The sequence below is a fragment of the Nomascus leucogenys genome, chromosome 17 (genome assembly GCF_006542625.1).
Source record: "Nomascus leucogenys isolate Asia chromosome 17, Asia_NLE_v1, whole genome shotgun sequence".
In the NCBI taxonomy this organism is placed as follows: domain Eukaryota; kingdom Metazoa; phylum Chordata; class Mammalia; order Primates; family Hylobatidae; genus Nomascus; species Nomascus leucogenys.
In genome coordinates this window covers 91,325,554-91,350,947 of record NC_044397.1, presented here as the reverse complement: position 1 = coordinate 91,350,947, position 25,394 = coordinate 91,325,554, and the positions used below count along the sequence as shown (strand labels likewise).

The 25,394-nt window shown below is 53.6% G+C and overlaps 1 protein-coding gene across 2 annotated transcripts in view; it reads left to right on the top strand.

Annotated features, from left to right (window-relative positions):
* The first annotated feature begins 2,662 nt into the window (after window positions 1–2,662).
* HDGFL2 (HDGF like 2) overlaps window positions 2,663–25,394 on the top strand; it is a 32,585-nt gene continuing 9,853 nt past the window's right edge. For both annotated transcript variants that reach the window (XM_030796776.1, XM_030796774.1), the window contains exons 1-6: window positions 2,663–2,889; window positions 5,870–5,946; window positions 6,040–6,178; window positions 19,162–19,362; window positions 22,377–22,493; window positions 22,575–22,646. In XM_030796776.1, the coding sequence (XP_030652636.1) occupies window positions 2,818–2,889; window positions 5,870–5,946; window positions 6,040–6,178; window positions 19,162–19,362; window positions 22,377–22,493; window positions 22,575–22,646 (678 nt within the window). In that variant the 5' untranslated portion in view covers window positions 2,663–2,817. The remainder of the gene's footprint in view (window positions 2,890–5,869; window positions 5,947–6,039; window positions 6,179–19,161; window positions 19,363–22,376; window positions 22,494–22,574; window positions 22,647–25,394) is intronic.

The window sequence follows — 25,394 nt, the reverse complement described above, 5'->3', positions numbered from 1 at the left end:
GGATTACAGGCGTGAGCCACCACGCTCGGCCTATTGTATTTTTTTGAAACAGGGTCTAGCTCTGTTGCCCAGGATGGAGTGCAGTGGTGCAATCTCAGCTCACTGCAACCATTGCCTCCCTGGGCTCAATCGATCCTCATGCCTCAGCCTCCCAAGTAGCTCAGAGTACAAGTGTGTAGATCATGCCCAGCTAATTTTTATATTTTTTGTGGAGATGGGGTTTAACCATGTTGCTCAGGCTGGTCTCGAACTCCTGGGCTCAAGCGAATTTTCCACCTCAGTCGTGCTGGGATTACTGGTGTGAAATGCCACACTAGGCCTTACGTTTAAGTTTTAAAGAAATGGTCTTTGTTGATCCATATTTCACATGCATAGGGATGTTTTTGAGACTAAAGTACTCTCTTTGTATCCTCTGATCAGATCCCCCCAATAGTTTCCCAAGAAATTAAAATAAAACCCAAACTTCTCATTTATGTTTGTAATGTAGTACGATAGGTCCTCTACGGACCCCTCCAGCTGTATCTGTTTCCCCCTACTCACACAGTCATCCCAGGATCAGACAGTTTTTTTTTGTTGTTGTTGTTGTTCTTGTTTTTGTTTGTTTGCTTTTTCTTTTCTTTTTTTTTTTTTTTTTGAATCAAAGTCTCACTCTGTCACCCAGGCTGGAGTGCAGTGGCAGAATCTTGGCTCACTACAACCTCCGCTTCCCGGATTCAAGCGATTCTCATGCCTCAGCCTCCCAGGTGGCTGGAATTACAGGCGCCTGCCACCACGCCTGGCTAATTTTTTTGTATTTTTAGTAGAGATGGGGGTTCACCATGTTGGCCAGGGTGGTCTCGAACTCCTGACCTTAAGTGATCCACCCACCTCGGCCTCTCAAAGTGTTAGGATTACAGGCATGAGCCACCGCGCCCGGTCTCGTTTGTTTTTTGTAATGGAGTCTTGCTCTGTCACCCAGGTTGTAGTGCAATGGAGCGATCTCGGCTCACTGCAACCTCTGCCTCCTAGGTTGAAGTGATTATCCTGCCTCAGCCTCCCAAGTAGCTAGGATTATAGGCGCCCACCATGCCCGGCTAATTTTTATATTTTTTCTAGAGATGGGATTTCACCATGTTGGCCAGGCTGGTCTCGTACTCCTGACCTTCAGTGAGGATCAGACGCTAGTTTTTGCTCTTCCCTCTGCTCCTCATGCCCTCCCAGGGCTCGCCTCACTATAGTGTCCAACTTCTATTCATTCTTCCAGTGTCTGTTTAAACTCACTTCATCCAGTAACCCTCTGTGATGCCCCAGGAGAGAAGAAGTCGTCTCCATTATTCAGCTTTTTTTCCTCAAGCACCCTGGTTCTTTTTAGTTCGTACCATGGATCCTAATTACAAAAAATAAAACAAAACAACATCAACAAATTTAAAAAGTTAACATTTCTTGGCCCTGTTATACTTGATTCCTGGAAGGTAGAATTATAACTTCTTCTTCCTTTTTTTTTCTGCTCTGTCGCCCAGGCTGGAGTGCAGTGGCGCGATCTCGGCTTACTGCAACTCCCGCCTCCCGGGTTCAAATGATTCTCCTGCCTTGGCCTCGTGAGTAGCTGGTATAGGTGCGCGCCACCACGCCCGGCTAATTTTTGTATTTTTAGTAGAGACGGGGTTTCACCATGTTGGCCAGGCTGGTCTCAAACTCCTGACCTCGTGATCTGCCCGCTTCTTCCTCTCAAAGTGCTGGAGTTACAGGCGTGAGCCACCGCGCCCGGCCGAGTTATAGCTTCTAATACTTCCTGTATTTCCTGTTGCCGGGCTCAGTCTAGAGCAGGGTCCCCACAGTCCTATAACATCTTGTAAGATCGGTACCATTACGGGCCCCATTTTCCAAGTGCAGAGAGTGAAGCCCACGACAATCAAGTGACTCGGCCCCACGGTATTCAGTACATTTTTCTTGAATGAATGAATATGTCTGCGGGGCGTTTTGGGGCCCTGGCATATAGCAGGGACTCAGTTAAGTTTTTAACTAAGTGAAGAAATAACTATTTTGTGCATTTTGTGGCTGTTCATACCAAGAGCTCCCCCAGAGCCTGCCCCTTCCTCTAAGCCCCGCCTCCTCAAGCTGGCAATCGCCCGTCCCTCTTTTATGTTGTATCGCTCTTCTTTCGATAGCCAATGGCCGACGTTCCCGCTGAAGCCCCGCCTCTTGTGATGGCCAATGCCTGCTCCCTACCTTGAGGCGCTTCTCTTGTGGTATCTAATGGCTTGCATCTCTACTTTAAGCCCCTCCTCTTGAGCAGGAGAGGCTGTCAATGACCCGCCCCTTGTGTTGACTGATTGGCCTTCTTTTCTGCGTTATCCAATGTTCTGCCCTACTTATATCCCCTTCTCTTGTGGAGGTCTATGTCCCGCCTCTTTCCCTTAAGCTCCACCCCTTCACTCTCTTAGCGCCTCTGTTAGTCTCCTCCCACCTTTCCCTTTCACCTCCCATAACCTCCCATTAGAGACTCTGGGTTTCGCCCCTTGGGTCTGTCCGTTATCCAATCCCGTTAACTGCTGTGCTCCAACCTCTGTTCTCATTGGTCGCCCAGCTTCTCCGTCCCCTGCACGTGGTCCTGAAAGACGGCTTTGCGGGCCCGTGACGGCCGGAGGGCTGAACTTCCGTTGGCGCAACGCCCAATAAGCGCGCGTCGGCAGGCTGCCCAGACAGCCACCCCCGCCCCCTCGGCGTCCCGCTCCCGCCCCCGGCTTCTCCTCCCGCTGCCGCCGCTGCTGCCGCCGCCGCCGCAGCCGCTACCGCCGCTGCTGCCGCTTTCCGCGGCCTGGGCCTCCCGCCGTCAGCATGCCACACGCCTTCAAGCCCGGGGACTTGGTGTTCGCTAAGATGAAGGGCTACCCTCACTGGCCGGCCCGGGTGAGGCCGCGCGGGAGATGGGGCCGGTGGGGGGGGGGGGGGCGGCGGGGGCCCCGGGCCGGAGTCAGGCGCGCACTGGAGGGCAGGGGGTGTCCTGGGCCTGAAGGAGCTGCGCCCCGGGGGTCTGGGGTTCATAGGGTCTGGGGGTGTCCGGGGCCCGCAGCGGCCCCGCCCTGGGGGTCTGAGGGTCCTGGGCTGCAGGGAGCTGCGCCGTAGTGGTCTGGGGTTGTCCGGGGCCTGCAGGAGCCGCGCCCCGGGGGTCTGGGGGTGTCCGGGGCCTGCAGGAGCCGCGCCCCGGGGTCTAGGGATCCTGGGCCTCAGGGAGCCCCGCCCTCGGGGCCTGGGGGTCCTGGGCTGCAGGGAGCCGCGTTCTTGTGGTCTGGGGGTATTCGGATCCTACAGGACCCGCGGTCTGGGCCTGCAGGAGCCCCTCCCGGGGTCTGGGGGTCCTGGGCCTTAGGGAGCTGCGTCCTGGGGTTCTGGGGGTGTCCAAGCCCTGCAGGAGCCGCGCCCCGGGGTCTGGGGTCCTGGGCCTCAGGGGGCCGCGCCTAGGGGTTCTGAGGGTGTCTGGGGCCTGAGAGACTCTCGCCCTTGGGGTATGGGGGTCTTGGGGCTCAGAGAGTCGCTCCCTTGGAGTTTGGGGGTGTCCTGGGCCCGAGGGAGTCGCACCTTGGGGGTGTGGGGGTGTTTGGGGCCTGAAGGAGCCGCGCGCCGACTGTCTGGGGGTCCCGGGCCCGAGTAAGCGGTGCCCTGGCGGTCTGGGGCCTGACAAATTCTCACCCTGAGGGAATGGGGGTCCTGGACCTGAGGGAGCTGCGCCGTGGGGGTCTGGAGGGTGTCCTGGGCCCGAGGGAGCCGCGTCTTGGAGGTTTGGGGGTGTCCAGGGCCTGAAGGAGCTGCGGCCCCAATGGTCTGGGGGTCCTGGGCCTGAGGAAGCTGCGCCCTGGGGGTCTAGGGTTGTCTAGGGCCTGAGAAACTCGCCCTGGGGGTCTGGGGCTTCTGTGCCTGAGGGAGCTGCACCCTGGGGATCTGGGGCTGCCCTGGCCCGGAGGGAGCCATGCCTTGTGTGTCTGGAGGTGTCCAGGGTGCCTCAGGGAGCCATGCGCAGGGTGTCTGGGAGGGTCTGGGACCTGAGGGACCCTTGCCTGAGGGCCTGGGGGTCCCAGGCCTGAGGGCTCAAGGTTCAAGTTTGAGCAGAACTGCGGAACTTGAGATTTGGGGTCAGATACGATGGCGGCTGAAGCACTCCCTCGCGGGTCCTGGAGAAGTCCAGTTTCGAGGGGTTGGGGGGCCGAGGGCCATGTGCTAGGGGTCCAGGGTTGGAGGAGGCAGTCACGGGGGAAGGTTGAGGGTCAAGGCTAAGGGAAGCTGGGGCCTCTGAGTGAGGGGCTGGAGGTGGAGGAATGGGGCTGGGGGCTCTGTTCACAGAGTCACTGGGACTCGGGGAACTGGACCTTAGAATGAAGTCGGCATCGGGGCTGTTGGGGGACCCTGGGGATTGGCCCCCTGTGGGGAGGAGGATGTAGAAGCTGGTTTTGGAGGGACTTGAGGGTGGGGTGGTCCAACCCCAATGCTTGAAATGGAGACAGGCCCGGGCCCAGGGAGTGGGAGCGCTTCTGAGGGAAGGGGGCTGGCTGAGGGGACCTTGGATGCCCCTTTGGTGGAAGCTGGGGTCCCGAGGGCCTGGATAGTCCCAGGTGTCCTGGCCTGAAGGATGTTCTACACCTTGGAGTCCCAGGTGTGGAGGGGGTGAGTTCCAGGCCCTGAGAGGGACAGGCCAGCGGGAAGCAGGGACCCCAGGCTATTGTCATCCCCGGGTCTTAGGGCTGAGTCTCCCAGGGCTGAGGTTGGTGGAATTGGCCGGGCAGGACTGAGGAATTTGGCATTGGGGGTGGAAGGCTGGGGCAGCAGGGAGGGGCTGTGGAGGGGGAGACCAAACGGTGCTCTGGACCAGAACCAGCCCAGGTCCGAAGCTGGCGATGCCACTGGGATGGGTGGGCCTCGGAGGACCGTGGGCGGGTCTTGGGTGAGGCAGGAGAGAAGCGGGCCTGTGAGGCATGCCGGGCTGGTCCTCGGGTGGACTGAGTTTGGGATGCTTCTGGCGAGAGAGGGATGCTGGGCCTGGCGGCCCATGGCCGAGCCCAGGGGCCAGGGACTCTGATAAAGTAGCTCCGAGGAGACCCAAGCGAGAAGGAAGCTGGGTGAGTGGGGCAGGGAAGATCAGGAGCCCCCTAGAAGCTGGAGATGTGGATGGGGAAGGAATGCATTGAGAGCGGAGAAGCCACTCCAGCCTGCTGTGCTCGCGCTTTCCTGGGGGAGACCAGAGCAATGCAACTTTACAGGCACTTCCCTCCCTTTCCCAGCTCTCTTCTTCCCAGAGCACTCGCTTTTCTCTCCCCCGTCCCCGCTTCTCCACCCTGCTCTCCTAGCCCCAAACGTTTCCAAGCACCTGATTGGAAGTGAAGGGGCTGTTAGCCTCCTGTGGGGAGGTGACTGACAGCTGCCGGAGCCCATGGGCCTGCAGGGAGAGGGTGGGACTTCCTGGATGCTCAGGGCCGTTTCTTGTAGCCCACCCCCCACTGTCTGCATCCTTGGAGCTGCCAGCTGCATCCTCTGGGGGACCGCCCATGAGCCCCTCTTTGTGGGAGGGGTCCCCAGGGAAGGTCCTGGGAGTCCATAGACGCTGAGCTTGGCCCCACCCCCTGGTTGCTTCAGAGGGCCGGATCTGGCTTTTCTCAGGTGGAGCACCTGCCTTGGGGCCAGCTCTCTCCCTGGGGTAGGGGCAGATCTCTCTGGGTGGGGCACAGCTTTGCAGTGGAGGGTACACAGAAGAATGCAGCTTCCTATCGGGAAGGGGCTGCTGCTTCCTGGATTGAAGGCTCCCCTCCTAGCGTGATTTGCCCCAAGTAACTTGGCTGATTTCTTGGTGATTTCCTGGGTCAGTGGGTAAAGCCACCCCCTCACTGGCCTCTCACTGCAGATCGACGACATCGCGGATGGCGCCGTGAAGCCCCCACCCAACAAGTACCCCATCTTTTTCTTTGGCACACACGAAACGTAAGTGTCCCCTGCTGGGGCTTGGTTTTCCCCTCTGGTGCCTCCCGGGGTGGCCTCACTCACCTGGGACTGGCTCCCGTTTCCCTTCTCCAGAGCCTTCCTGGGACCCAAGGACCTGTTCCCCTACGACAAATGTAAAGACAAGTACGGGAAGCCCAACAAGAGGAAAGGCTTCAATGAAGGGCTGTGGGAGATCCAGAACAACCCCCACGCCAGCTACAGTGCCCCTCCGGTGAGTACCCGGGGTGGAGAGCCAGCGTGAAGGGCGCTTCTGAGGCAAGAAGGGGCCTCCAGTTAGGGTCTCTCCCTTGGGCACTGTGGACACATGGGGCTCGATCGTTCCCCGTGGTGGGGCATTCTGGGCCCTGCAGTTGCTGAGCAGTGTCCCTGGCCTCCACCTACTCCGTGCCAAGGCCACCCCCCCCATTCATGGTGATGACGGATGTCCTCAGACATTGCCCAGTGTCCCCTGGGTGGAGGGGAAGGGGACAGATCAGCCCTGGTGAGAACCCCTGCTGTAGAATCAGTCCAAGTTTCTTTTTTTTTTTCTTTTTTTCTTTTTTCTTTTTTTTTTTATTTGAGACAGAATCTCGCTTTGTTGTCCAGGCTGGAGTGCAGCGGCGCGATCTCGGCTCACTGCAAACCTCCACCTCCTGGATTCCCACCATTCTCCTGCCTCAGCCTCCCGAGTAGCTGGGACTACAGGTGCCCGCCACCACACCCGGCTAATTTTTTTGTATTTTTAGTAGAGACAGGGTTTCACTATGTTAGCCAGGGTGGTCTCGATCTCCAGACCTCGTGATCCGCCCGCCTCGGCATCCCAAAGTGCTGGGATTACAGGCGTGAGCCACTGTGCCCAGCTTTTTTTTTTTTTTTTTTTTTTTTTTTTTTGAGACAGAGTCTTGCTCTTTTGCCCAGGCTTGGAGTGCAATGGCATGATCTCAGCTCACTGCAACCTCTGCTTCCGGGTCCAACTGATTCTCCTGCCTCAGACTCCCGAGTAGCTGGGATTACAGGTGCCCACCACCACACCCAGCTAATTTTTGTATTTTTGGTAGAGACAGGGTTTCACCGTGTTGGCCAGGCTGGTCTTGAACTCCTGAACTCAGATGATCCACCCGCCTCGGCCTCCCAAAGTGTTGAAATTACAGGGGTGAGCCACTGCGCCTGGCCAGCCCAAATTTCTGACAGAGTGTCGTCATAGCTCTCATAAAACCTTTCATTTTCTTAGGAAAAGACTTTTTTTCTTCTGAGAACAGCCCCCCCTTTCACTGTTACTGCCAGATTTTAGAGGAGTGAAAAGGCCATAGTGTGTAGACATGAGCGTTCTTAGTCAGGTGGAAAAAAACACCAAGAATCAGATGACATCTCATTGGCCACTGAGTGTCTGGAAATAGTCAGGGAAAGGAAGGAATTTAGAAAAGTGGAAGGCAAATGGTTAAAAGGCCATGGAAGGATGCGAGAAAGGTGCCTTACTCTGAATATTTTGGGGTGAGGTGGGGAGTAGGGGAACTGGGCTGGGGTTCTTTCCTCTGCTTTAACCACACTGCTTTTGAGGTTTCTGTGAGAGGCTGGGGGCCGGGGGGGTAGTAGCCCAGGCTTAGCAGGGGCGGGCATGAAGTTGGCGGGGAAGCCCAGGGAACTGACCACAAGCTAGGGAAAGCTTGGCTGTTAGGGAAGAAAAGGACATCCGAGGTGGTCTGCGCAGAGCAAGGCAGGAGGGGCCCAGCCTTTGGCTTTTGCGAGTGGAGGATGGAGTCTCTTTGTGGTTTGTGGTCCTGCTTGAGAACCCAGGGTCTTGAGGCGGCCTGTCTGTGCCTCTCCTTTGTCTCAGCCTGGGCTGGGTGGTGCTTGGGAGCATTTGCTCCAGGATCCGCAGACGTTTTGGTGGTGACACCTGCCATGCACACGTGCCACGCTGGGGACCAGGAACAGGGATGAGTCAGGCACAGTCCTTGCCGTCTGGGAGCTCATAGTCCAGAATTGAGGATTCACTCAACAGATGTCCCTTGAGCACCGAGGATCTGGCAGCCCCTTCTCACGGGGCCAGGGCCCACCGATGTTGCATGCTGAGTGAGGGTATTTTACTTTAACACCTGTGGTGTGTCTAGGAGACTGAGGTTTCCCTGGTTTCATACATGCCATCTTTCCCCAGGCTATGCCTGTCCCCAGCCTGGAAGGATAGGTCAGAAATCCTTCAAGGTAGCTGTTTCAGGAGATCTTTTTCTGGCCCCAGGTCAAGTTTTCTTTGGTTCCGTCCTGAGCTCATTACCTCCTGGTGAATCATCACACCATTTAATATTTATTGGACACCTACAGCTTGCTAAGCACTGTATGGAGGCCTGTCTTCGAGGAAAGGAAATTAAACAAGCCCTGTACAGATCCCCCAAGATGAGAAGTAGCTTTAGTTGAGGCCACTGCTGCTCTTAGCTTCTCTGGCCCATCTATGCTTTTAGATGGAACGTGTGTTTAAGATGCAGATTCCTGGCTGGGCACTGTGGCTCACACCTGTAATCTCAGCACTTTGGGAGGCTGTGGCTGGTGGATCACGAAGTCAGGAGTTCAAGACCAGCTTGGCCAAGATGGTGAAACCCAGTCTCTACTAAAAATACAAAAAGTAGCCAGGCGTGGTGGCGGGCGCCTATAATCCCAGCTACTCGGGAGGCTGAGGCAGGAGAATTGTTTCAATGCGGGAGGGAGAAGTTGCAATGAGCCAAGATTGTGCCACTGCACTCCAGCCTGGGCAACAGAGCGAGACTCCGTCTCAAAAAAAGATGCAGATTCCTGGGCCATTTTCCTAGAGGTGTAGATTTAATTGTGTAAGATGGGAGCCCTGAAGTTTTTCTGGCCAAGTTTTGTCCTGGATGCTGCTTTTTGTTTTTTTGACGGAGTCTCGCTCTGTCGCCCAGGCTGGAGTGAAGTGGTGTGGTCTTGGCTCATTGCAACCTCCGCCTCCCGGGTTCACGCGATTCTCCTGCCTCAGCCTCCCAAGTAGCTGGGATTATGGGCGCCCACTACCATGCCTGGCTAATTTTGTATTTTTAGTAGAGACAATGTTTCACCATGTTGATCAGGCTGGTCTTGAACTCCTGACCTCAGGTAATCCACCCGCCTTGGCCTCCAAAGTGCTGGGATTACAGGTGTGAGCCACCACACCCAGCCCAGGCTCATTCTTGTAACAGCCTTAGCACAACTAGTAATGCCACCAAGAGCAGATAGGAAGGCCTGGGTCCCATCCCCTCGCCAAGCCAGTAGGTGAAACATGGCAGCTTGGCCTGGTTCCACTTGCATCGCCTTTTGGTCCTCACAGTAATCCTCAGAGTGGCCCAGGTGGGTAGTTTTTTTTTTGTTTTTGTTTTTGTTTTTTTTTCTCCAGACAGTGTCTCACTCTGTCACCCAGGCTGGAGTGCAGTTGTGCGACCTCGGCTCACTGCAGCCTCTGCCTCCTGGGTTTAAGCGTTTCTTCTGCCTCAGCCTCCCGAGTAGCTGGGACTACAGGTGTGTGCCACCACACTCGGTTAATTTTTTGTATTTTTAGTAGAGACGGGTTTCACCATATTGACCAGGCTGGTCTTGAACTCCTGACCTTATGATCTGCCTGCCTCGGCCTCCCAAAGTGCTGGGATTACAGGCGTGAGCCACCACGCCCAACAGTGGCAAGTATTTTTTCCATTGAGTAGATGAGCAGAATGAGACTCAAGGGGTTGCTCAGATGATCCAGGCATGGTGGCTCACGCCTGTAACCTTAGCACTGTGGGAGGCCAAGGGGGGCAGATCACTTCAGGTCAGCAGTTCCAGACCAGCCTGTTCAACATGGTGAAACCCCATTCTACTAAAATTACAAAAATTAGTCGGGCTCACGCCTGAAATCCCAGCACTTTGGGAGACTGGGGAGGGGTCACCTGAGGTCAGGATGTCAAGACCAGAGTGGCCAACAAAATGAAACCCTGTCTCTACAAAAATACAAAAATTAGGCCGGGTGCGGTGGCTCATGCCTGTAATCCCAGCACTTTGGAAGGCCGAGGCGGGCGGATCACAAGGTCAGGTGATCGAGACCATCCTGGCTAACATGGTGAAACCCTGTCTCTACTAAAAAAAATACAAAAAGTTAGCTGGGCGAGGCACCTGTAGTCCCAGCTACTCTGGAGGCTGAAGCAGGAGAATGGCTTGAACCCGGGAGGCGGAGCTTGCAGTGAGCTGAGCTGCTGCCACTGCACTCCAGCCTGGGCGACACAGCGAGATTCCATCTAAAAAAAAAAAAAAAGAAACCCTGCCTCTACCCAAACTACAAAAATTAGCCAGGCTTACACCTGTAATCCCAGCAGTTTGGGAGGCCAAGGAGGGTGGGTCACCTGACGTCAGGAGGTCAGACCAGCCTGGCCAACACAGTGAAACCCCGCCTCCACGAAAATATAAAAATTACCCAGATGTGGTGGTGGGCACCTGTAATCCCAGCTACTCTAGAGGCTGAGGCCGGGGAATCTCTTGAACCCGGGAGGCGGAAGTTGCAGTGAGCTGAGATTGTGCCACTGCACTGCAGCCTGGGCGACAGAATGAGACTGTGTCTAAAAAAAAAAAAAAAGTTTGCATGGGTGCAGCAAACCAACAGGGCACATGGATACATATGTAACAAACCTGCACATTGTGTACATATACCCTAAAACCTAAAGTATAATATTATTATTATTATTTTTTTTTTTTTTTTTTGAGACGGAGTCTCGCTCTGTCACCCAGGCTGGAGTGCAGTGGCGCGATCTCGGCTCACTGCAAGCTCCGCCTCCCGAGTTCACGCCATTCTCCTGCCTCAGCCTCTCCGAGTAGCTGGGACTACAGGCGCCCGCCACCACGCCCAGCTAATTTTTTGTATTTTTAGTAGAGACGGGGTTTCACCGTGGTCTCGATCTCCTGACCTCGTGATCCGCCCGCCTCGGCCTCCCAAAGTGCTGGGATTACAAGCGTGAGCCACCGCGCCCGGCCCTAAAGTATATTAAAAAAAAAAAAAAAAGTTTGCTTAGATGCCCAGAGGGACCCAGCTGGTGTCTGAGGCCCTATAGACCTAGGCCACGGTTTCTCAGCATCAGTACCTTATAACAGAGTATAGCAGTGACAGTTGGGGGCCAGGTCATTGTCTGGCATAGGGTCTGTCCTGGGCATTGCAGGGTGTTGAGCAGCATCCCTGGCCCCTGCTCACTCCATGCCAGGAGCGCCCACCGGTAATCTTGATGACCAAAATGTCTCGAGACATTTGACCTAGAAGGATCCCACCTAATGCATCCTTGTTGCTTGGTAGATGAAGAGGTGGAGAGACCTGTCCAGGGTTCTCAAGCTTGTGAGCAACAGAGCTGAGCTGGGGTCAGAAACCAGGGCCCCCAGCTCGCAGGCCCCCCAACTCCCAGATCCCCCGACTCCCTGGCCCCCCAGCTCCCAGGCTGGCATTCTTTTCCTTCTGGCTGGTACAAGCCAGGACAGGCCCTGGAGGATGGGAGCCCCGGGGAATAACCTCTTAGAAGTGGGAATTGGGAGGTGTAGTGGCTCACACCTGTAATCCCAGCACTTTGGGAGGCCAAGGCAGGTGGATCACCTGAGGTCAGGAGTTTGAGATCATCCTGGCCAACGTGGTGAAACCCCATCTCTACTAAAAATGCAAAAATTAGCTGGGCATGGTGGTGGGTGCCTGTGATCCCAGCTACTCGGGAGGCTGAGGCAGGGCAATTACTTGAACCTGGGAGGTGGAGGTTGCAGTGGGCTGAGATTGTGCCATTGTACTCCAGCCTGGGGGATAGAGTGAGACTCCGTCTCAAAAAAAAAAAAAAAAGTGGGAGCTGGGGCCAAGAGCGTGTTGTATGAGCGGGTGGGCCTGGGAGCCAGGCTTGGCTCTGCCCTGTGCTCACTGCAAATCTTGACCGTTGACATCCCCTCTGTGAGCCTCAGTTTCCTTATTTTTTATTTTATTTTATTTTTTTAGACCGAGTCTCACTCTCTTGCCCAGGCTGGAGTGCAGTGGCATCATCTCGGCTCACTGCAAGCTCCACCTCCCGAGTTGAAGTGATTCTCCTGTCTCAGCCTCCCAAGTAGCTGGGACTACAGGCACGCATCACCGCACCCAGCTAATTTTTGTATTATTAGTAGAGATGGGGTTTCACCATATTGGCCAGGCTGGTCTCAAACTCCTGACCTTATGATCCGCCCCATTGGCCTCCCCAAGTGCTGGGATTATAGGCGTGAGCCACTGTGCCCGGCCATTATTTTTTTCATAGAGACAGGCAACACTTTGTTGCCTAGGCTGGTCTTGAATTCCTGGGCTCAAGTGATCCTCCTTCCTTGGCCTCCCAATTTGCCGGGATTATAGGAGTAAACCATGGGCCCTACTAAAGGAAAGATTTTTAATGAGGAGTGGCTGCGACCCAGGCTTTGACACCAAGGCCTGCTCGTGCTTTCATCTCAGGTCTGCAGTTACTCACTGTGTGATTCTGAGCTGTTACTTGACCTCTCTCTGCCTTTTTTCCTCATCTGCAGAATCAGGCTGGTCATGCCCACCGGTTACATGTGGCATTGATAAGTCCTGTAACTGACAGTGGCTCCTAGGTTCGTGGCACTCACCAGCTCCTCCTGTGGAAGATCCTGGGGCATCAGGGCTGGGTCAGGGGCAGGGCTGGGTGGAGGCAGCGACCAGGAAGGAGCCTGGGGCTCCTCATTCTCTGAGCTGCTACTCCCCACCCCCAGCCCGTGTCTCCTTACCAGGGATGCTCCAAGGAGAAACCCCAGGGGCGCGAGCCCTTCCCCAAAGGCTCTGTGGAGAGGCGGATCGCGATTGGCCGCGAGAGCGGTATTACTCTCAGCGTTCTCCGTTTGGGGCCTGACCTACTTAGTATTACCCTTTTTAATCTTGTCAAAAATTACACAAACAGGGCCCTGTCGCTTGGGCCACGAAGACGCAAGGGAGACAAAACGTGCTCGGGCCGAGCAGCGAGGGCGTCAGCACCCCCGGTTCTCGTTTTCCTTGTGTGCTGACTGGGGGCCGCTAGCCTGCATCTGTGCGCGCGGAGGCTGGCGTGCGCCTGCTGTGGGCTCCCAGCCTCTCCTCCCGGCGGGGGAGGAACAGGGTAAGCCTGGAGGGAGCCGGGAAACTGAGGAAGGGCCGAAGTTCCCTCCCGTGCTTCCCTCCTCCTGGCCCCCTCTCCTGACCAGCGCTGATGCCCACATTCCTCAGCCCATGCTTCCATTCTGTCCAGGCATTTCTACTCAGACGCTGGCCTCGCCTGCAGCATCCGCCCAGCCTTGCACCGTGTACTCCCTGCTCCGTCTTGCCCGGCCACAACACTCGGTCACAAACGTGGGCCTCACTCTGCCTGTCCTTCCTGGCCTCATCGCCCGCGAGCCCCGTGACATGCCTCTCACCCGTTCTCACACCCTTATCTCCTCCACCTTGCTCTCTCCTGGACACCATGCGTGCCCCACTCCAGCCTGTCACATGCCATCTTGGTCATCACACCAGGAGAACGGGGCTTTTTGTTTCATGATTTTTTTTTTTTTTTTGAGATGGAGTCTCGCTCTGTCGCCTAGGCTGGAGTGCAGTGGCACAATCTCGGCTCACTGCAAGCTCCACCTCCCAGGTTCACGCCATTCTCCTGCCTCAGTCCTCAGAGTAGCTGGGACTACAGGCGCCTGCAACCACGCCCAGCTAATTTTTTGTGTTTTTAGTAGAGATGGAGTTTCACTGTGTTAGCCAGGATGGTCTTGATCTCCTGACCTCATGATCTGCCTGCCTTGGCCTCCCAAAGTGTTGGGATTACAGGCGTGAGCCACTGCGCCCAGCCCTTTTTTTTTTTTTTTTTTTTTTGAGACAGAGTCTCTGTTACCCAGGCTGGAGTGCAGTGGTGTGATTTCAGCTCACTGCAATCTCTGCCTCTCAGGTTTAAGTGATTCTTGTGCCTCAGCCTTCTGAGTAGCTGGGACTACAGGCGCCTGCCACCAGGCCTGGCTAATTTTTGTATTTTTAGTAGAGACGGTTTGGCCATCTTGGCCAGGCTGGTCTCGAACTCCTGACCTCAGGTGATCCACCTGCCTCAGCCTCCCAAAGTGCTGAGATTACAGGCGTGAGCCACCACACCCGGCCTGTTTTACTATTTTTTTTTTTCCATCGAGATAACTTTACCATTTTAATCATTTAAGAGTATACCATGCAGTAGCTTCTAGTACATTCTCAGTGTACCATTCCTGCTAATTCCAGGATATTTTCTTTTTTTTGAGACAGAGTCTTCGCTCTGTTGCCCAGGCTGGAGTGCAGCGGTGCGAACTCGGTTCACTGCAAGCTCCACCTCCCGGGTTCACACCATTCTCCTGCCGCAGCCTCCCAAGTAGCTGGGACTACAGGCGCCCACCATCACGCCTGGCTAATTTTTTGAATTTTTTGTATTTTTTAGTAGAGACGGGGTTTCACCGTGTTAGCCAGGATGGTCTCCATCTCCTGACCTTATGATTCGCCCGCCTTGGCCTCCCAAAGAGCTGGGATTACAGGCGTGAGCCACTGCGCCTGGCCCAGGATATTTTCAACACTCCACAAAGGAATCCTCTACCTGTTAGGTATCCCCCCAGTTCTCTTCTCCCGCCAAGCCTCAGGCAACCATGGATCCACCTTCTGTCTCTCTGGATGGGCCTATCCTGGACATTTCATAGAAATGGAATCACACACTGTGTGGCCTTTTGTGTCTCACTTCTGTCAGCTGAGCGTGGCGTCCTCAAGGTTCATCCATGCTGTGGCCTGGGTCAGAGCCTCGTTTCTTTTCATGGCCAAGTCATATTCTATCCTATTGTTATACCACATTTGTTTATCAGTTAACGGACATTTGGGTTGTTTTCAGAGAATGTGGCTTTTAAAAAATCTCAATTTTGGCCGGGCGCGGTGGCTCACACCTGTAATCACCGCACTTTGGGAGGCCGAGGTGGGCGGATCATGAGGGCAGGAGATTGAGACCATCCTGGCTAACACGGTGAAACCACGTCTCAACTAAAAAAATACAAAAAAAATTAGCCAGATGTGGTGGTGGGCGCCTGTAGTCCCAGCTACTTGGGAGGCTGAGGCAGGAGAATGGCGTGAACCCAGCAGGCGGAGCTTGCAGTGAACCGAGATGGTGCCACTGCACTCCAGCCTGGGCGACAGAGCGAGACTCCGTCTCAAAAAAAAAAAAAAAAAAAAAAAATCCCAATCTTGTAGGGTGCAGTAGTTCACACCTGTAATCCTAGTGGCTTGGGAGGTCAAGGTGGGGCGATTGCTTAAGCCCAGGAGTTTGAGACCAGCCTGCACAACATGGTGAAACCCCGTGTCTACAAAAAAAAAAAAAATACAAAAACATTAGCCAGGTGTGGTGGCGCAAACCTGTGATTTCAGCTACTCAGGAGGCTGAGGTGGGAGGATCACCTGAGCCCAGGAAGTTGAGGCTGCAGTGAGCCGTGATTGCGCCACTGCACTCCAGCCTGGGTGACAGAGTAAGACCCTGTCTCAAACAAACAAACCACGAAAACTCTATCTCTCTCTGTCTTCTTTAAAAAAAGCAGTTATTTAGAAAAGAAGTGACCTGAGATCACTCGGTCAGGTGTTCCATGCTGGCGAGGCTGGCTTGTGTGCTGCTTGGTGCCTCTGCTGGGAGCTGTGGCAGCACAGCTTGAGCTTGTAATCGCGTGGACTTGTCTGTCTCCCCGGTAGACCGTGAGCTCCCCGACAGCAGGGACTGCGTTTTAACTGTTTCTATCCCCAGCGCCCAGTACAGAGCTGGGCACATAGCAGGTGTCCCATGATGTTTGTTGGAGGACCTAGCAGGTGTCCCATGATGTTTGTTGGAGGATCTAGCAGGTGTCTCATGACTTTTGTTGGAGGACCTAGCAGGTGTCCCATGATGTTTGTTGGAGGATCTAGCAGGTGTCTCATGATGTTTGTTGGAGGACCTAGCAGGTATCCTATGATGTTTGTTGGAGGACCTAGCAGGTGTCTCATGATGTTTGTTGGAGGATCTAGCAGGTGCCTCATGATGTTTGTTGGAGGACCTAGCAGGTATCCTATGATGTTTGTTGGAGGATCTAGCAGGTATCCTATGATGTTTGTTGGAGGACCTAGCAGGTGTCCCATGATGTTTGTTGGAGGACCTAGCAGGTGTCTCATGATGTTTGTTGGAGGACCTAGCAGGTGTCCCATGATGTTTGTTGGAGGATCTAGCAGGTGTCTCATGATGTTTGTTGGAGGACCTAGCAGGTGTCCCATGATGTTTGTTGGAGGACCTAGCAGGTGTCCCATGATGTTTGTTGGAGGACCTAGCAGGTGTCCCATGATGTTTGTTGGAGGACCTAGCAGGTGTCCATGATGTTTGTTGGAGGACCTAGCAGGTGTCTCATGATGTTTGTTGGAGGATCTAGCAGGTGCCTCATGATGTTTGTTGGAGGACCTAGCAGGTGTCTCATGATGTTTGTTGGAGGACCTAGCAGGTGTCTCATGATGTTTGTTGGAGGGTCTAGCAGGTGTCTCATGATGTTTGTTGGAGGACCTAGCAGGTGTCTCATGATGTTTGTTGGAGGACCTAGCAGGTGTCTCATGATGTTTGTTGGAGGACCTAGCAGGTGTCTCATGATGTTTGTTGGAGGATCTAGCAGGTGTCTCATGATGTTTGTTGGAGGACCTAGCAGGTGTCTCATGATGTTTGTTGGAGGATCTAGCAGGTGCCTCATGATGTTTGTTGGAGGATCTAGCAGGTGCCTCATGATGTTTGTTGGAGGACCTAGCAGGTGTCTCATGATGTTTGTTGGAGGATCTAGCAGGTGTCTCATGATGTTTGTTGGAGGGTCTAGCAGGTGTCTCATGATGTTTGTTGGAGGACCTAGCAGGTGTCCCATGATGTTTGTTGGAGGACCTAGCAGGTGTCTCATGATGTTTGTTGGAGGACCTAGTCATGATGATGACTGAATGAATGAGTAATGAGGCTGAGGCAGAAGAACTGCTTGAACCCGGGAGGCGGAGGTTGCAGTGGGCCGAGATCATGCCATTGCACTCCAGCCTGGGCAACAAGAGCAAAATTCCGTCTCAAAAAAAAAAAGTAAAAAAGAAAAAATTGCAATCTCTGCCGAGCACGGTGGCTCACACCTGTAATCCCAGCACTTTGGGAGGCTGAGGCAGGCGGATCACGAGGTCAAGAGATTGAGATCATTCTGGTCAACATGGTGAAACCCTGTCTCTACTAAAAATATAAAAAATACACCTGGCGCTCATACATTTTCTTCCCACAAACATGAGCCACCCACGGCCTAACTCTTCATCCTCCTCTTCACCACCTCCACCCGCTTCTCTGTGCCCCATATGGGTATACGTCAGCTTCTTCCGGTTCCCAAGGGGACCTTCATGGGTGCCATTCCTGCTCTCTGGAACGCGGCTAGCTCCTACCCCTTCCCATGCTTCTGACGACTCCTCTGTGAAAATGTCACATCCTCCGAGGGTCCTCCTCGATCACCCAGTGCTAAACACTCTCCTCTCTCTCCCTCTCTTTTTTTTTTGAGATGGAGTCTCGCTCTGTCGCCCAGGCAGGAGTGCAGTGGTGTGATCTTGGCTCACTGCAACCTCCGCTTCCTAGGTTCAAGCAATTCTCTGCCTCAGCCTCCCGAGTAGCTGGGATTACAGGCGCCCGCCACCACACCTGGCTAATTTTTTTTTGTATTTTTAGTAGAGACGGTTTCACTGTCTTGGCCAGGCAGGTCTTAAACTCCTGACCTCATGTTTCACCCGCCTTGGCCTCCTAAAGTGCTGGGATTACAGGCGTGAGCCACCGCACCCGGGTTCTCTCTCTTTTACAAATAGGGTCTTACTCTGTCACTCAGTCTGGAGTGCAGTGGTGTGATCACAGCTCACTGCAACCTCTGCCTCCTGGGCTCAAGCGATCCTCCCGCCTCAGCCCCTTAAGCAGCTGGGACCACAGGCCCGCACCGCCACACCTCACTAATGTATCTTTTGTAGAGAGGGGGTTTCGCCATGTTGTCCAGGCTGGTCTTGAACTCCTGGGCTCAAGTGATCCTTCTGCCTTGGCCTTGCAAAATGCTGGGATTAGAGGCGTGAGCCACCAGCCCTGCTCCTCTCTGAATCCTCACAACCATACGCCCGTGTTTTCTTCCTGCCTGTCACCACGATTTGGAATTGTCTATATTTAAATGGCAATGTTCAGGGTCTCCCTCTAGAAAACCAGCTCCCAGGGGCAAGGGAGATGCCACGGTCACTTCTGTGTTCTTGATGCCACCGGCCCAGTGCCCGACACTCACGACTGCTCAGCAAACGTTGGCGGAGTGTGTGACCCGGTCACGTGCCTGGCACATAAGAAGCATCAGATAGGTGTTTGTGATTTCTGCGGCTGTCACTGCCTGAGCGGGCATTTTGAGTGTAGGAGAAATAGCAATGCCTGGACGGTAGAAGCCCAGAGGTCTTGTCCTAGCTTGGCTTCCTCCTCCTGATAATTGAATGACTTAAAAAAAAAAAAAAGGCAACCATTTCTTTTCTTTTTTTATTTTTTTGAGACAGAGTCTCACTCTGTTGTCCAGGCTGGAGTGCAGTGGCGTGATCTCGGCTCACTGCAACCTCCACCTCGCGGGTTCAAGTGATTCTCCTGCCTCGGCCCCCTGAGTAGCTGGGATTACAGGCGCCCGCCACCACACCCGTCTAATTTTTGTATTTTAGTAGAGACAGAGTTTTGCCATGTTGGCCAGGCTGGTCTCAAACACCTGACCTCAGGTGATCTGCCTGCTGCAGCCTCCCAAAGTGCTGGGATTACAGGCGTGAGCCTCCGCGCCCAGCCAAGGCAACCATTTCTGGACCTCTTGGCATGGTCTCAGCACTGCCTTAGGTGCTCCACCTCCCACTTCTATGCTTTCCTGGTCACAGGCCTCTGAGGTCAAAACTGAGCCATCCCTGTTGCCCAGAAGTGGTCAGTGAGGCACAGAGAGGTTGAAGTCACTTGCCCCAGGTTTAACCCTGAAGCCCGTGGCCTGACCCTAGTGCCCACCATACACGAATCCATCTCACTCTCCTGCCTTCGTTCTCCGGCCCTTCTGGGCCTCGGTTTCCCCAGGAGGCAACATGCCTGACATTCAGGATCCCGCATGTGGTTGCCATCCTCTGGGTCACAGTCCTGATGGGGAAATCCACCCACGACTGGTGATGACGCGCGTTCTCTGCCCTGACTCCCACAGCCGGTGAGCTCCTCTGACAGCGAGGCCCCCGAGGCCAACCCCGCCGGTGGCAGTGACGCTGACGAGGATGACGAGGACCGGGGGGTCATGGCCGTCACAGCGGTAACCGCCACAGCTGCCAGCGACAGGATGGAGAGCGACTCGGACTCAGACAAAAGTAGCGACAACAGTGGCCTGAAGAGGAAGACACCTGTGCTAAAGGTAGGGGAGGACCAAGGCGGGCTGGCCCTTCATCCCCTCGCCCTGATGTCTTGCCTGGCAGCTTGCTCTCCCTCCCCTGCCTTTTTCTTTTTCTTTTTTTTTTTTTTTTTTGAGACCAGGTCTTACTCTGTCGCCCAGGCTGGAATGCAGTGGCGTGATCTCGGCTCGCTGCAACCTCCGCCTCCGAGGTTCAAGCAATTCTTCTGCCTCAGCCTCCCTAGTAGCTGGGATTACAGGCACCTGCCACCGTGCTTGGCTAAGTTTTGTATTTTTAATTAGAGACGGGGATTCACCAGGTTGCCCAGGTTGGTCTTGAACTCCTGACATCAGGTGATCTGCCTGCCTCGGTCTCAAAGTACTGGGATCACAGTCTTGAGCCACTGCACCTGGCCACCTTTCTTTTTTTTTTTTTTTTTTTTTTTTGAGATGGAGTTCCCTCTGTCACCCAGACGGGAATGCAGTGGCACGATCTTGGCTCACTGCACCCTCTGCCACTGGGTTCCAGCAATTATCCTGCCTGAGCCTCCCCAGGAGCTGGGAATGTGGGCACCGCCACCACACCCACACCCAGCTAATTTTTTTTTTTTTTTTTTGAGATGGAGTCTCATTCTGTTGCTGGGCTGGAGTGCAGTGGCACGATCTCAGCTCACTGCAATCTCCGCCTCCTGGGTTCAAGCGATTCCCCTGCCTCAGCCTCCGAAGTAGCTGAGATTACAGGCATCCACGACCACGCCTGGCTAATTTTTCGTATTTTAGTAGAGACAGGGTTTCACCATGTTGGCCAGGCTGGTCTTGATCTCCTGACCTCATGATCTGCCCGCTTTGGCCTCCCGAAGTGCTGGGATTACAGGTGTTAACCATGGTGCCTGGCCTGGTGCCTTTCTTTAATATAATTGTTTTTCAGTATGCATTTTTTAAAAATTGAGTTACAGTCCATACACCATGAGATTCATCTTTCGAGAATATACACCTCAGTGGTTTTTAGTGTGTTCACGGAATTCTGCAACCATTACCATTATTCCAGGAGATTTCCGTCACCCCAAAAAGAAACCTGGTCCCCATCACCTGATCCTCCGCAGCCCCTCCGCTGGCCCCTGGCACCCACACATCCCCTTCCTGCCTCTGTGGAGGGGCCTGTCCTGGACATTTCATAGAAATGGGATCACACACTGCATGGCCTTTGTGTCTGCCTGCCTTCACCAAGCGTGACGTCCTCAGGGTGCATCCGTGCTGCAGCCTGGGTCAGCTCCATTTGTTTTATTTATTTATTTATTTTGAGACGGAGTCTAGTTCTGTCGCCTAGGCTGGAGTGCAGTGGCGTGATCTCTGCTCACTGCATCCTCCACCTCCCGGGTTCAAGCAATTCTTTTGCCTCAGCCTCCTGAGTAGCTGGGATTACGGGGGCCCGCTACCACATCCGGCTAATTTTGTATTTTTAGCGGAGATGGGGTTTCTCCATGTTGGCCAGGCTGGTCTCAAACTCCTGACCACCTGATCAGCCCGCCTCGGCCTCCCAGAGTGCTGGGATGACAGGTGTGATGAGCCACTGTGCCCAGCAGCCTCCCTTCCTTTTCCTGGCTGGGTCAGATTCTGGTGTGTGGAGGGAACACGGTGTGGTGATCCACATGTCGCTGGCCATTTGGGTTGTTTCCACTTTTGGGCCATTCCAGATCAGGCTGCCGTGAACGTTTCTGTACAGGGTTTTGTGTAGATGTGTGTGTTCCATTCTCCTGGGTATATTCTCTGTCCTGCCTTTTGACCACTTCTCACTATTTGGGTGTAGAAACAAAGCACCAGATTCAAGCAACAAATTCTTTGGATAGAGTCACTTGTACTTTGTATTATTTTTTGATTCTAAAATGATAAACCATATTTATAGTAGATAATTTGGAAAATGCAAAGAACATAGAGAATTTAGAAAAAATACCTGTAGTATATGAGGGGTTTCTGAGCCAAGCTAGGATTATTTCTTTTTTTTCTCTCTTTTTTTTTTGGAGTGGGGATGGAGTTTCACTCTTGTCGCCCAGGCTGGAGTGCGATGGAGTGATCTCAGCTCACTGCAACCTCCGCCTCCCGGGTTCAAGCGATTCTTCCACCTCAGCCTCCTTAGTAGCTGGGATTACAGGCATGAGCCACCACACCCGGCTAATTTTGTATTTTCAGTAGAGACAGGCTTTTTCCATGTTGGTCAGGCTGGTCTCAAATTCTCGACCTCAGGTGATCTGCCCGCCTCAGCCTCCTGAAGTGCTGAGATTACAGGTGCGAGCCACCGCGCCCCGCCAGAATTAGCCATTTTCTTTCTTTTTTTTTTTTTTTTTTGAGACTGAGTCTCGCTCTGTTGCCCAGGCTAGAGTGCAGTGGTGTGATCTTGGCTCACCGCAAGCTCCGCCTCCCAGGTTCACGCCATTCTCCTGCCTCAGCCTCTCCTAGTAGCTGGGACTACAGGCGCCCGCCACCACGCCCGGCTAATTTTTTGTATTTTTAGTAGAGACGGGGTTTCACCATGGTCTCAATCTTCTGACCTCATGATCCGCCCGCCTCGGCCTCCCAAAGTGCTGGGATTACAAGCGTGAGCCACCGCGCCCGGCCCCAGAATTAGCCATTTTTAAGTGCCCTGTTCAGCAGCATTAAGCACATTCACGTGATTGTGCAACCATCACCACCGTCATCTCCAGAACTTTCTCGTCTTCCCAAGCTGAAATGCTGTCCCATGAAACACTCACTCCCACCTCCCTCCACAGCCCTGGTGCCCCCCATCCTACTTTCTGTCTCTGTGAGTCTGATAGCCCTAGGGACCTCCTATAAAAGTTTGTCTTTTTGTGACTGGCTTCTTTCACCAAGCATAATGTCCTCAAGGTTCAAGATCCCTGGTTTGATCAGGTTCTCACAGGGTTCCTGGCCCTCCAGAGAGGTTCCAGAGCTCAGCTCTCGTGGGCAGTGGGCAGTCAGCTGGGGGCTTCCTGCCAGGAGCCCGGCCTTCCCGTCACTGAGCATTCAGGCGGTTCCCCTTCCAGATGTCGGTCTCGAAACGAGCCCGAAAGGCCTCCAGTGACCTGGATCAGGCCAGCATGTCCCCATCTGAAGAGGAGAACTCGGAAAGCTCGTCTGAGTCGGAGAAGACCAGCGACCAGGTAGGCTGGTGGCTCCTTGGGAGGGCAGGGAAGTGCGGTGGCTGCCAGTGGGCCCCAGTTTAGCTCACTTCTCTCCCCCAGGACTTCACACCTGAGAAGAAAGCAGTTGTCCGGGCGCCGCGGAGGGGCCCCCTAGGGGGACGGAAAAAAAAGGTAGCGTGCACTTGACTTTGTTTCCCATGCCCACTCATGGGGCACCTCTGTGGTCTCCAGCGCTGTCCCCAGGGCAGGGGTGGGCCATTTCTGGAGGGGGTGGGACACAGACTGCAGGGTACCCCAGGGGACCGCGTCTGCCCAGAGCGTGGCACCTCGTTATGGCTGCACTGCCTCCAGGAGTCCTCCGTCTGGTTTGGAAAGGGGCATTCTGGGATGTTGGCATCAGAAGGGAGGGAAGCAGTCCTGATGCGCCTGCATGAGAGTGAGAGAGAGCGAGAGAATGAGAGAGCGAGAGGGAGAGAGAAGAGAGAGGGAGAGAGTGAGAGGGAGAGAGAAGAGAGAGAGAGAGTGAGAGGTTGAGAGAAGAGAGGGAGAGAGAGGGAGAGTGAGAGAGTGAGAGAGCGAGAGGGAGAGAGAAGAGAGGAGAGGAGAGAGAGGTGTGTGCCGGTGCATATATAAGCGGATTGTGTGTGTGTGTTCTGTCTCTGTGCACGTGTGTCCACGTGCATGTGTGTGTGTACTTGTGTGTATGCATGTTTGTGACCATGTACATGTGTATGTGTGCAGTGTGTGTGGAGATTGTGCATGTGTGATGTGTGTGTCGTGTGTGCATGTGCCTGTGTGTTTCTGGTGCCTGTGTCCCTGTGCCTGTGTGTGTGTATGCTGTGCCTCTCCTCTGTGTCTGTGTGTTGTGCCTCTGTGTTCCCATGTGAGTAAATGTGGTGCCTGTGTGTGTGCATGTGTGTCCCTGTGTGCATAGTGTGTTCATGTGTCTGTGTGTCTGTGTGTCCATGTGTGTGTGTCTGTGTGTGTTGCATTATGTTTTGCTGTATGCGTATATGTTTGTATCTGTGTGTGTGGTGCCTGTGTTGTGTGTGTTTGTGTCTGGTGTGTCCGTGTGTATGGTTTGTGTGGTATGTGTGTTGTCTGTGTGTATGGTGTGTGTTTTGTGTGTGTGTGTTGTCTGTGTGGTGTGTGTGTTGTGTGTGTATGGTATGTGTGTTGTCTGTGTGTGGTATGTGTGTGGTGTGGTATGTGTGTTGTCTGTTGTCTGGTGTTTGTGTGTCTAGTGTGTCTGTGTGTATGGTGTGTCTGGTGTGTGTTTGGTGGGTGTGTTATGTGTGGTGTGTGTGTGATATGTGTGTCTTTGTGGTGTGTGTGTTGTCTGTGTTATCTGTGTGTGCGGTTGTGTGGTATGTGTTGTCTGTGTGTTTTTGTGTTATCTTTGTGGTGTGTGTGTGGTTTGTGTTTGTGTGGTGTGTGTGTTGTCTGTGTTGTATGTGTGTTGTGTGTGGTGTCTGTTTTCTGTTGTCTGTGTGTTTGGTGTGTGTATGGTATGTGTGTTAACTGTGTGTATGTTATGTGTGTGTGTGTGGTATGTGTTATCTGTGTGTGTGGTGTGTGTTGTCTGTGGTGTGTGTCTGGTATGTGTGTTATCTGTGTGGTGTGTGTGTTGTCTGTTGTTTGTGTAATGTGTGTGGTGTGCGTGTTGTGTGTGTTGTCTGCGTATGGTGTATGTGTGTTGTCTTGTGTGTGGTGTGTGTGTGCTGTGTCTGGTATATGGTCTGTATGTGTTTGGTGTCTGTGTGGTGTGTGCGTATGGTATGTGTGTTATCTGTGTGATGTGTGTGATGTCTGTGTGTGATGTCTGTGTGTGTGTGTGATGTGTGTGTGGTATGTGTGTTATCTGTGTGTTGTGTGTATGGTGTGTGTGTTATCTGTGTGTTGTGTGTATGGTATGTGTGTTACCTGTGTATCTGTGTGTGTAGTGTATCTGTGTGTGGTGTGTGTTATCTGTGTGTGTGTTGTGTGTATGGTGTGTTATCTGTGTATGTTATCTGTATCTATGTTGTGTGTGGTATGTGTCTTTGTGTGGTGTCTGTGGTGTGTTATCTGTGTGGTGCGTGTGTTGTCTGTGTGGTGTGTGTCTGGTGTGTGTGTTGCCTGTGTGGTGTCTGTGTGGTGTGTCTGTGGTGTGTATGTGTTGTACTTATGGTATGTGTGTTATGTGTGTGTGTTATCTGTGTATCTGTGTTGTGTGTTTGTGTGTGGTGTGTGTGTTGTGTGTGGTGTGTGTGTGGTATGTTCTGTGTCTGTGTGGTGTGTGTGGTGTGTGTTGTCTGGTGTCTGTGTTGGGTGTGGTGTATGTGTTGTGTGTATGGTGTGTGTGTGTGGTGTGTATGTGTTTGTGTGGTGTGTGTGTTGTCTGTGTGTGTGGTGTGTTATCTGTGTGTCTGGTGTCTGGTGTGTGTTACCTGTGCGTGTGGTGTGTGGTGTGTGTGTATGGTATATGTGTTATCTGTGTGTGGTGTGTTGTCTGTGTGTGTGTTGTCTGTGTGGTGTGTGTGTATTGTCTGTGTGTGTGGTGTGCATGTTGTCTGTGTGGTGCGTGTTGTCTGTGGGGCGTGTGTGTTGTCTGTGATGTGTGTAGTGTGTGGGGGTGTATGTAGTGTGTATGTGTGTGTGGGGTCTGTGTGGTGTCTTGCATGTGTAGTGTGTGTTATCTGTGTGTGGGGTCTGTGTGGTGTCTTGTGTGTGTAGTGTGTGTTATCTGTGTGTGTTGTGTGTGTGGTTTTATCTGGTGTGTGTGGTGTGTGCTGTGTGTGGTATGTGTTATTTGTGTATGTGTGGTACGTGTGTGTTGTCTGTGTGGTGTGTGTGTTGTCTGTTCTGTGTGGTGTGTGTGTGGTGTGTGTTGTCTGTGTGGTGTGTGTGTTGTCTGTTCTGTGTGGTGTGTGTGTGGTG